This window comes from Poecilia formosa, unplaced genomic scaffold, assembly GCF_000485575.1.
Source record: "Poecilia formosa unplaced genomic scaffold, Poecilia_formosa-5.1.2 Scaffold360, whole genome shotgun sequence".
In the NCBI taxonomy this organism is placed as follows: Eukaryota; Metazoa; Chordata; class Actinopteri; order Cyprinodontiformes; family Poeciliidae; genus Poecilia; species Poecilia formosa.
In genome coordinates, this window is record NW_006800299.1 from 353,473 (window position 1) to 364,963 (window position 11,491).

The 11,491-nt window shown below is 44.0% G+C and overlaps 2 protein-coding genes across 3 annotated transcripts in view; one reads left to right on the forward strand and one right to left on the reverse strand.

Moving 5' to 3' along the window:
- The window catches only part of vipas39 (VPS33B interacting protein, apical-basolateral polarity regulator, spe-39 homolog), a 7,778-nt gene extending 3,272 nt beyond the window's left edge, over nucleotides 1-4,506 (reverse strand). The window contains exons 1-13 of one of the 2 annotated variants that reach the window (XM_007574743.2): nucleotides 4,285-4,506; nucleotides 3,873-3,965; nucleotides 3,182-3,284; nucleotides 2,967-3,104; nucleotides 2,774-2,812; nucleotides 2,646-2,710; nucleotides 2,345-2,401; nucleotides 2,176-2,268; nucleotides 1,374-1,407; nucleotides 1,199-1,301; nucleotides 1,097-1,124; nucleotides 513-586; nucleotides 288-363 (exon numbers count right to left, since the gene is read on the reverse strand). In XM_007574743.2, the coding sequence (XP_007574805.1) occupies nucleotides 288-363; nucleotides 513-586; nucleotides 1,097-1,124; nucleotides 1,199-1,301; nucleotides 1,374-1,407; nucleotides 2,176-2,268; nucleotides 2,345-2,401; nucleotides 2,646-2,710; nucleotides 2,774-2,812; nucleotides 2,967-3,104; nucleotides 3,182-3,284; nucleotides 3,873-3,965 (903 nt within the window). In that variant the 5' untranslated portion in view covers nucleotides 4,285-4,506. Of the gene's footprint in view, nucleotides 1-287; nucleotides 364-512; nucleotides 587-1,096; nucleotides 1,125-1,198; nucleotides 1,302-1,373; nucleotides 1,408-2,175; nucleotides 2,269-2,344; nucleotides 2,402-2,645; nucleotides 2,711-2,773; nucleotides 2,813-2,966; nucleotides 3,105-3,181; nucleotides 3,285-3,872; nucleotides 3,966-4,176; nucleotides 4,265-4,284 lie in introns of those variants that run through there. The other variant, XM_016662159.1, reaches the window with a different exon arrangement.
- LOC103153716 (activator of HSP90 ATPase activity 1) lies at nucleotides 4,436-7,808 on the forward strand. The gene is made up of 9 exons (XM_007574745.2): nucleotides 4,436-4,872; nucleotides 5,223-5,413; nucleotides 5,489-5,571; nucleotides 5,645-5,762; nucleotides 5,846-5,943; nucleotides 6,016-6,153; nucleotides 6,610-6,711; nucleotides 6,782-6,833; nucleotides 6,906-7,808. The coding sequence occupies exons 1-9, from the start codon at nucleotides 4,655-4,657 to the stop codon at nucleotides 7,061-7,063; spliced, it is 1,158 nt and encodes a 385-aa protein (XP_007574807.2). The 5' UTR covers nucleotides 4,436-4,654; the 3' UTR covers nucleotides 7,064-7,808.
- The last annotated feature ends 3,683 nt before the right edge of the window (nucleotides 7,809-11,491 follow it).

Sequence of the window (11,491 nt, forward strand, 5' to 3'; positions counted from 1 at the left end):
GAACAGCCTGGGAGCAGACTGGGAACAGACTGGGAGCAGAGTGGGAGCAGAGTGGGAACAGCCTGGGAGCAGACTGGGAACAGACTGGGAGCAGAGTGGGAGCAGAGTGGGAGCAGAGTGGGAGCAGACTGATCAGATTAACATCAGATTACGGTTTGGTTCACTCGCCTCAGGATGTTTAAATCTTACAGTGCAACAGAATAACTGCTAATATTTATCTGACCACTTGGGGGCGCTTGTTTAATAATCATGGTGACCAGTCAGAACCAGTCTGACCCGGTTCTGACCTCGATGATGATCTGCCGCTCCAGCAGGGTGTAGTGATCCTGAACGTGATTTCCGTCTTCACCGCCGAACTGGAGGCTAGAAACCAACGAAACTCATGACAATGTAAACAAACAAACAAATAAACAAACAAACACTTCCTGAGTTATTTATAATTTCTTCCATTTTCACTTCTCTTCTACAAATCCCTCATCATTCCTCCATACGTCCATTCCCTCCCTCCTCACCTGAGGCAGCTCTTCAGGAAGTCCCGCCTCTTGTTCTCATCTGCTATGTTCTTGTAGTCTTTATACTGCAGCAGCTGTTACCATGGAGACAGACAGTCATTTACCGTTACCATAAACAAAATAAAGAGCACAATGGAAATATGGCGGCCATCTTGGAGAGGTCATCCTCCCTGCTTGGCTAAGCTAACAGCAGAAGATGCTTCAGCACTGCTGGATATTTCTGTTCAACACTAACTATGTTTAGAATCTTACTAAAAACATAAACATGATTTGATGTGTGGTTTATAAAATGCTTATCATGCATCAAATAAAAATATCCTGTTAATATTTTATTCTGTTAACCCGACTAATAATGTTTAAACATAATGAACCATGAATTGATCCAATTCAAAAATACTTTTAAAGAAAACAAACACGTCCCTACACACATGGCTATGATAGCTGTGTGATTTGAGTTATGAACGATTAAATGTGTTATCTGCCAAACAGAAAACACAGAGTAGAGCAGTCGACCCCTCCAAGATGGCCGCCCTGCAGCAGGTCAGTGTCCATGAAGCATCGACTCTTTACAGCTGACGACTTACAGCGGCTTCCTCCGTCCGGCCCAGCGCCCTGAGGAGCAGAAGAAGAAGAAATGAGATACAAACAAACAAACAGAATCCAGGTGAGTCCAGGTGAGTCCAGACCTCAGCAGCTCCAGCAGCAGCCTCTGCTCTCGGCTCTCTGTCAGGTAGTGGATGAAGTGCCTCAGCGCCGTCTGCCTGGACTCCAGCTCCCGGAATAAAACCTCTGAGCAGAAAAACCCAAACGGTGAGAAAGTGACGTTCAGCCGGCGGCAGCAGAACCGACGGAGAGACTCACCTTTACACAGCGTCCTCTTCAGGTAGATCAGAACCTGCAAACACAAACAACTTCCACAAGTCGGCAGGAAGTTTTCACTCTACCACTAAATCAGCTGACAATTATTTCAATAACGATTAATCACGATTAATCGTTTCAGCCTCACTATTAACCCACCGAAAACTTTTGGCTTCAGGAATGTCAGCCTTAATTTAGATACATTTTCTAAAATATTGCTCCAAATTAAGATATGCTAACATAAAACACAACTGTTAGCCTTGGCTAGCTGTATGTTAGCATTTTACTTCCACAGCTGGTTTATTTTGATAACGATAATTTTTATGATCCATGACCAGTGGATACCCTTATAAAACTGAATCATATTTTTACTAAAAAAAATAGCAAAATGTTCAGCTTTATAGCGTTACTTAGCCTGCTGCTATTAGCTAGCCTGAATCTGCATCATTTTCTATGTAAGAAATTATTTTGACTGTAATTATACATTGTTTCCATTTTATTTGAACTTTTCTACAAATGAATAAATGTAATATTGATTATATAAAAGCTCTCTAAATAAACTTTGGAGTTTTGCTAACAGCTAAATGTTCATCAATAAGCTAACTTTAGCCAATTTAACTGATTTATTTAAATTTCTGTTAAAGATTTTGGGTCGTTTCTTTTATATTCTGAAATATTTGCTGCTTTTTCTTGTCAATGATGTTGACAAAATAATGTTTTTATTAAGTCAAAACCAGCAGCTTCATGTGTTCGGGTCGTTATGAATAAAGTTTTTCGGATCGGTGACGATGAGTCGGAACTTTACGGCAGTGATGGCATTCCCGTCGTGGGCGGCGACGGCCAGGTCCAGCAGCAGCAGTTTGTCCTGCAGGGAGCGGAACTTCTCCAGAGTCACGCCCTGCGAGACACAAACAGGAAGAATTCTGGTTCTGGTTCTGGTCGGCCCGCTGGGCGCACGCCGCCGGGTCACTTACCTTCCCCTGCTGCAGCCGCTGAACCGTCTCCTCTGCCGACCAATCGCTGACCAGATCCTAGTGACATCATCAAGAGAAATGAAGAGGAAAACAACAGAAACCAGATGGCAGACTGTCATCAGATTACACTGCCATCAGATTAAACTGTCATCAGATTACACTGTCATCAGATTACACTGCCATCAGATTACACTGCCATCAGATTACACTGTCATCAGATTACACTGCCATCAGATTACACTGCCATCAGATTACACTGTCATCAGATTACACTCATCAGATTACACTGTCATCAGATTACCTTGTACTCTGATTTGGGTTTCCGGAGCTCAGGAGTGTAGAGGCGAAGTGACGAGTCGCCGAGGACTGAAACGGAACAACGTTAGCATCGCTACGTGACTCACTGACTCGTTTGTTCGTCTGACTCACCGTCGTTGAAGGTCTGCAGGTTTCCTCCTTTTGGTTTCCCTGGAAACAGAGCAGAGGTCGGTCACATGACCACTCCAGCTGGGTGACAAATCGACTTCATCGATTAATCCTATTTTTGTTTGGTACAGATTTGGTTGTGCGCGATGTCCTGTAGGCTCCGCCTCCCGGTCACGTGACCAGATCAGGGTCTCACCTTTGAACAGAGAACTCAGAGAAATGCCCGACTGGCTCTTGCTGAGCGACGGCGTTTCTGTGGAGATCTTGGGGAAGGCGGGCTCTTTGTCTGCCCTCTGATTGGACGCCGCCATCTCTTTGACAGACCATGATATACCTGAGCACACAGGAGCCACAGGTGAGCAGCCAATCAGAGCGGAGGACTCCCAACAGGTGGGAGGGAGGCGGACTTACTGCCAACAGGTTCTCCGCTCCAGCTGACCCGCTCCCAGTCTTCCTCATCGTCTTCGGCCAGCAGGGGGCCGATGCTGTTCACCGCCTTCTTGGTCTCCTTCAGCTGAACTCAGCCAACAAAACCAACAGGAAATAATGTGATGTTCAGCAGAGCAGTAAGGAAGTCAAAATGAAAAAATCATGATTAAAAGTCTAACATTTCATAACTTTAATCTGTGAAGAGAAAAAAAAACAGATAAAAATCTGAAAAGTGCAGCATGCTTTTGGATTCAACCTGATTATTATTTATTGTAAAAAAGCAGAACCTCCGATTGATGGAGAACATCTGAGAAATCTTGCCAAAGATTCTCAGTTGTAATAGTAGGTCTACACTTTGACTAGGCCATTGATCTAAACCAGGGATTGCCAATAATTTTTTATTTAAAGGACATTTAATTTTTTTATTGCATGTTATGTTTTTAATCATTTAATGATACATATATAAATAATTACACATATGTATTTCACTGTATATTTCTGTGTGTAATTTTGTCAATCCACAGCTCTACTGTTGGTCGACACTATTAAATACACTGAGGGTTTGCCATAGACCCGGAGGATCTGGACTTTCAGCAGCTTTGTTTCTGTTTTTGTCCCATAAACCCGAACCTCTCCTCGCGCTTTTGGATTCTGGTTCTGGTTCCGGTCTCACCGCGCTCAGCTCATCATCTGCATCATCGAAAGTGAAGGCGTTGTACTTGCTGCTGTTCCAGTAGTCTTCCTCGTCCGCCTTACTCTTCATCATCTGGACACACAGAACCAAACCGAGCTTACAGAACCCTTTCCGGACCAGTTAACTCACACACGGTCCGGTTCTGGTGCTGACACTGGACCCGACGCTGTGATGATGCGTTCAGGGCCAGCAGTTTATTCTGACGGACTGTATTTTGATTTGTTAGCATACTAGCAGGCTAACAAATGATACAATCTAAGTGGTTTTTCCCGCCGTGACAAACCGCAGGAACTGTGACGTCATCTTGGTGTTTAATGACGTAACAACCACCTTCACAAAAACCCACTGGATATGAAACAGTTATCGATCAGGATCGATCAGCTGTTATTACCTTGTTCACCTGACGTTGCTCCTCAGTCTTTCTTCCGGAATTCGACGTCACAGCTTCCGGGTGCGCGGGGGCTTCTGGGAGTTGTAGTGGATACACGCTGCCTTCCTTAACAGAAACAAATCTTCTTGATGTTATTGGCGCTACAGGAACAAATCGTTCCTCTTCAACTTTCTTCTCCTTTCTTATTGCTGAATCCTGACCTTTGACCTTAACTGAGCCTGTCAAAGCTTTAGAAGTTGCTCTGTGAATCTATGGCCTCCATATTTTTGTTATTAAGATGGGCTGATATTTAAATACTTGGAAAACTGTTTTTTTTTTCCTTTCTCGTGCTGTATGAACGATCAAAGCTGCTTTTGCTTTGTCAACCTGTATGTGGTTTTATTTTGAAAGTCTGTGTGGCGAGCAGCAGCTCAGGTTTCAGCTGCTGTGGGTCAAACCTCAGACTGAGGGACTCCCAGTCCAGTTCTGGTCCTCTGGATCGATCCGGTCCGGAGTTTATCCATCATCGATGGCCAAGTGGGGGGAAGGAGACCCTCGGTGGATCGTTGAGGAAAGAGCTGACGCCACCAACGTCAACAACTGGCACTGGTCAGTGAAACATTGAACACTGAGGCTTTTATTTTGGAATTCTAGCTTTAGAGAGTTTAAATGTTTTCACCTTTAAAGTTGTGTGAAAGTTTCTAAATGCTAATATGAAGACAAATCCTGGACCTGAAGGCAGAAGCTGTCAAAGTGGTCTCCATGTTGGTTTCCATGGTTACGCTCAGACAGAAGCAGAACCCTCCAGAATGACCCGAGGGGTAAATCTGGAGGGTTATTTTAGGGTGGCAGAGTTATGAGACCTGGCAGCTCGGCACATGTGCAGATATTTTTAAACGCTGTGATGCCAGAGGTGGGCGGAGCCAGTTCGCTCACCCTGTTCCCGTCTTCCCTGTCAGGACGGAGCGAGACGTCACGGCCTGGTCTTCGGACCGCCTCCGTCAGCTGCTGCTGGGCGTCCGGGTGGAGGGGTCAGAGGGCGTCTGCGAGGTCACAGAGGTCAGCAGGCTGGACGGAGAGGCGTCCATCAACAACCGCAAAGGAAAACTCTTCTTCTTCTATGAGTTCCAACTGAGGGCCAACTGGTTAGGTCTGTGATGTCACTGATGATGCAACACCACTGAGGCTCCTGATAGGGCGACACTGATGATGTCATTCATTCCAGGGACGTCCTGCAGTGGACTGAAGTACCGAGGGACCATTGACGTCCCCAACCTGTCCGATGAGAACGATGAAGACGACCTTGATGTGAGTCAGTTGACCTTCAACCTTGCACTCGTCCAGCTGCCTTGTTGATGTTGAGTTGCTCCGTTCGGTCCAGATCTCGGTGTGTCTGTGTAAGGACCAGCCCAGCACCCCGCTGCTGGACCTGATGAAGAGGTCTGGTGGGAAGGAGGTCCGCAGGGTTCTGGGCCAGTACGTCCGTGACCTTAAATCAGGTCTGCTGTCCACTGACAGTCACCACCAGGTATTTAGGCAGGAATAATGAACGTCACAGCAAAGGTGACCTTTAACCTCTCAGATTTCAGTCAGGGGATGATCCTTCCCACTGCTGACGGGCAGAAACCATCCACACCTGTGGCGAGCAAGAAAAACCAGGTCAAAACCAGTAAAACTCAGGTACAGTCCACCTGTTGTCCCGACCCAGCTGATTCTGACTGGACCTGAACATCGTCTCCATGTCGTCCTCAGGTTAGCTCAGACGCTAAGCGCTCGTCCAGCCCGGCTACCTGTCCCACAGGTGTTCGCATCCAGACCTGCAGCTTCAGCCTGAGGGAAACGTTCCAGACCTCTGCTGATGAACTCTACAGGACCTTCATCAACCAGGAGGTACCGACCAAAACGGTCCCAGCTAAGGAATCACAAGGCTTCAGCTCACAAAGGCTGACAGTGGTGTCCGATGCTAACTAAAATGTTAGCTGAGCTAACCCTACAGCGCTACGCCATCCCAGTGCCGGTGGGGCTGTTTGCCCAGGGAACCAGAAATCCTTGGACTGCCTCTGAGGGCTACCAACATGAATTTAGTGAAAGCTAACGCTAAAGTACTACACCAACACTAACATGGCCAGATTCTGAGATCACTAGACGATTTCAAAGTTAGCCAAAATGCTAGAGCACTCTAAAAATAAATTATCAGCAGAAGAGTGCCCACTACTGGCCGACAGCGTGCATGTCTTAGATCTGTCCCTCAGAATGCCATCAAGTTCTGCAGAACGGGTTCTGACCCGTGAGGACAGATGTGGGAACCACAGCTCCATCTGACCGGCTCCTCTGCGCTCTGTCCAGTTTGTTCAGGTGTTTACGCGCTCAGCAGCGACTGTTGACGCCCGGCGAGGAGGAAAGTTCCTTCTTCTTGACGGCAGCGTCAGCGGAGAGTTCACAGAGCTGGTGAGGTCTCGGTCCTCGTCGGACATAAAATTGTTCCATGTTGGCGTAACCAGACGGTTTCTCTCTGAAGGTACCAGACCAGAGGATTGAGATGAGGTGGCGCTTCAGGACTTGGCCCAGCGGTGAGTCTTTATGCCATGAAGTGTTGCTGCTGCTGCATGCAGAACGCCTGAACCCTCTGGTTGCTCCATCAGAGCACTGCGCCACCATCAGGCTGGAGCTGGTAGACCGAGGAGACGAGACGGAGCTGGAGCTGGAGGCCCGAGGAGTTCCTGCTGGGGAGGAGGAGACCACCAGGGAGGGCTGGAGGCGCTTTTACCTCCAGGCCATCAAACAAACCTTTGGGTACTGAGAGGGCCTGGACCCAGAGGAACGCCTGTGAGACTGCAGAGTCTTAAACAGTTTCTGTTGTTGGTGTCCTGAAGGAACATGAGCTTCATAAAATCTCCTGCTGCTCATTTCTGTCCAAGGTGGGTCCAGAAAGTCGGTACCCTTGATGGGCAACGTCGACTGAAAGCCACAATGAAGAACCTGAAAAACGATTTATCTGTTCAAAGTGTTTGACTTTTTACAGTGTTTGTTCTGAGCTAAAGGAGCTAATCCTGAAGGAACCTGTTTTCTACACCAGCGCTAACTACAAAGTTAGCTACGCTAACACTACACCACTAATCATAAACATTAGTTCTGCTAATGCTAAGGCGTTGTAGCAACACACTGTTTAGTGGAAGCTAATGCTAAACTAGCTTTAACCAAAAAGACTTTATGTGGAATGAAAAGATCTGTGGTATGTTAAGGAACTCAGATCCTCTAAAGACGACAAGCTTTGAGCACCAATTTCATTTTGACTTTATAATTTACATATTCTATAATTTACATATTCTATAACGATACTAATTATTATGTATCTTGTTTTAAATGCAGTTATTGGGGAAAAAGTAGAATAAGAGGAAACAGATCTACTGTATAAACAGACTTCAAAATAAGAGCATGAGAATTGCAAATTTATGGATCTAAAGCAGGAATATATAAAAGGATGTTGGTCTTTCAAAAGAAAGCTTTCTTATACTTTTCAAAATAAAGGTTTTGCAGTGAGCTAATAGATTGTGTTTTTATTCATATTTACTGCATTACATTGTTTATAAACAAATATAACTTGGGGTAAAGCGGTAATATAAAACAGTTTCAGTTCAATGTTTATTTTTCTTTGTGAATCAGTAAAACTTTACATAGAATTAAAAAACTTTGGATGTTTAACAGGTGGAGATGATGAAAGAAAAACAAATGGAGTCATTTGTTCTGTGGATCTTTTTGTTTCTTTGAACTGCAGTTGGATCTTCACTAAAAGTGCATTTAAAACATTAAATAAAATAAAAACATTTAACACAGACTGGCGACCTGTCCAGGATGACCCCGCCTCTCGCCCGGAACGTTAGCTGGAGATAGGCACCAGCACCCCTCCCAACCCCACTGAGGGACAAGGGTGTTCAGAAAATGGATGGATGGATGGAAACATTTAACAGAATGTGTTTTTTTAAATAAAAGTGAAACATGACAACATGTTTTTGGGAAGTTTAAAAAACCTTCTCACATTGCGACGTGCCTGGCAGCAGAACTCTGAGTTTTTAAAAATCATTTTATATCAAAGCTGTTGGTTGTCGACTGGGATGTGCTGATGTTTGTTGTCTTTAGTTTCCTTCTGTTTTGAAAGATGCCATGTAAAGTAAAACTGAGTAAAATTGTATTTCTGCAGCTTCTTTCACAGACATGTAGATCACAGAGCTTCACAAAGGCAAAAACTAAAAGAAATTGCAGAAAGTCGTCCTGGTTTACCTTCTTTATGTGGAAAAGCTGCTGCGTCGCACATCTCTGAAACTGGGCCCATGAGCCGGGTCAGAACCCAAACCCAGGAAACAGAGGCCTGGTGACGCCGTGCCAAAGACATTTGGTAAACATAAATTCTCAGGCCACAAACACTCGGGTTCAGTTATTCTGGTCTTCCTGATCCAGGCTGCAGTCAGAGCTCTGCAGACACCAGGACTCAGCCTGACCGTCAAACCGGCAGCCCCCAGTCTGCGCTTCCCCTCTGGGCACATCTCCCTTCCTCCCAGTAACGGCGACCAGTGGCTGCAGCAGACGATCCTCCCTGGAATCAGAGACTCGGCTTTCAGCTTTGTGTTCTGAGACCGCTGGACGTCCACATCCTCTGTCAGGGTCCAGTTTCAGTTCAAAAGCATCTGATTAAGACAACATGTCAAACATTTTTACAAATTCTCAAAAAACTAAAGCAAATGTTCATCAGTGCAGCTGTTCATCTTCAAAGCAACGTTTATCTGTTTTCCATCTAATCGTGTTAGAGCTCAGGAAACAGAGGCCTGGTGAAACCAAACTTACTGGAGGTGTTAAGTCGCCGTGGTTTTCTTCCACTGGTTTTATCAAAACTTATATCTGCATCTCAATAAATTAAAATATCAGTGAAAATGTAATTTATTTCAATAATCCCATTCACAAAGCAAAACGCTGCAGACCTTCCTCTGTGACATTAACTGGCTTTACCAGAGCATAAAAAGGTCCAGACAAGAGGAGAGCTGAGAACTGAAGCTTCGTCTTCACAGCTCGTCTCTGAAATACGTGGATAAAAAACAAGTCATGATTAATCCACAGCTGTTGACTCAAAATGAATGAAAGTTCTACTTTTTATCATATTGCAGAGAAGAAAATGAACGACTGGTTTCATTACTATGGTTTGATGTTTGTAAAGTTAAAAATTAACAGCAATAATTTGAGATATTTAGCCTGTGAAACAAAATGTGAGCTTTTCAGTCAGTTTCAAACTAAATATTTAATTAGCAAGTTAAATATTTAGATGGTAAACGAACATTTAGCTATAATAAATATTTAGTTTATAAACTAAATACTTAGTTTGCATTCTAGATTTCTTTGCTTCAAACTAAATATTTATTAAACCCACTACCATTTTCAAATGTTTAGTTTGAAACTGTAACATTTATGAATAAATAAATGTGACTTTTTTCCTCCATTTTCTCTCATAAAGGCCCAATAATCCAAATATTTGCTGTTAATCTTTAAAACGACGCCTCATGTTTGCGAGCGGCTCACCTGGCCTGCAGCTTTCTGACTAAACGCCTCGGCGCTGTGCAGGCAGGTGATGCTTCAGGCTGCAGGACTGAAACAGGAGGAACGTTTCAGCCGGACAGAGCGAAGCTTCGTCAGATGGAGGTAAAATGTGAGCTTCAGCTCCTGGCCGACCCACACGGTGCCGCAGCGTGGCCCGCGGCCGGGTCCGGGCCAGGAGGCGTGCTGACGGGTAACATGTTGCATCGCAGCGTGACTCTGTGAACCGATGACGCCGAGCAGAACCAGAAATATCACAGGCAGACGGGAGGGAGTTCACCTCAGGCGTCACAAACACACCCAACACATTTTCTGGTTTTTATTCTCCTCCAGCTCAGAGTTTAACGTGAAACAAAACCTGATTTCTGTGGAGATGAAATGCAGACAGGCTGCAGCTTTTACGATTAAATCTGTTTATCTTTTATCTAACAGCAATAATCTGGATTATTTCGTCTTTTACAAGAGAAAAAAAATCATGTTTTCACAATGTTCATTCATTTATAAACATTCATTTCAAGTTAAACATTTACTTAGTTTACTAGCTAAATATTTGCTTTCAAACTAAAAATGACACTAAATATTTAGTTATCTCTTTAATTTGGAGCAAAATGTTTATGAACTCACATTAATGAATGAATGAATGAATGAATGAATGAAAACATGATGAAAATGAGACTGAAATATGAGCCTCTGTTTTCTTCTGATCATAACAGGATAAATAACTCAGATTATTGCAGTTAATTTTAACTGTTTTAACTTTAAAACGCCAGCAGAGGTTTTTATTAAAGACTCGTTTTTCTGTGTTGAGTCTGAATTCAGCGTTTCTGTGTTTGATCAGCAGATCCTCAGGTGACATCATGACTGTTTCCATGGTTTTGGCTCCGTCTCCATCAGCTGTGAGGAACAGTTTGGCCAGCAGGAAGCCGCCATGATGCCACCTGGACGCCGCCATCACTGCAGAGTGTCACATGATCGACTGTAAGCTGATGCTAACCGCTAACTGAGCCGCCATGAAGCAGCTCCTCCCTGAATCCTCCAACCGGACCTGCCGGGTTCTGGAGTCTCACATGTTTCTGTTTCAACCACAGTTTGGGCTGCAGAGGCTAAAAACCGGCCCGGTGATCCATAAACTTCTGAAACTTCCTGATTATCTTTGACCTTCAGGACAAATCGGAAAGATTTTCTTCCCACTTCTCTTCCATTTCTGGCCGACTGAGTCTGGATCTGATTATTTAGATCCAAACTCCATATTTAGATGTGAACTAGCTGAATGTCTAAATACAACAGAGCTGCTGTCTTTAGGTTGCGTTTAGTTTGCTATATTTAGCATCAGGCTAAATATTTAGCTCTAACCTTAATTAGCAAGCTGAATATTTAGCCCCATGCTAAACGATGAGGTCTATCGTTTATATTTAGTTATATTTAACTAAATTTAACAGAGCTGCTATGTAATATGTTTAGCTTGCTAACTAAATATTTAGTTCCAAGCTAAATATTTAGCTCAATATTATATTCAACTTGATAAATAGTTAGCAGCTAAACATTTAGCTTAGTTAGTTTAGCTTGGTGAGACGTAGCTAGCTTTCAGCTAGATTTGGAGTTGGAAGCTAAACAGTTAGCTAGCAAGCTAAATATTTAGTTATCTGTA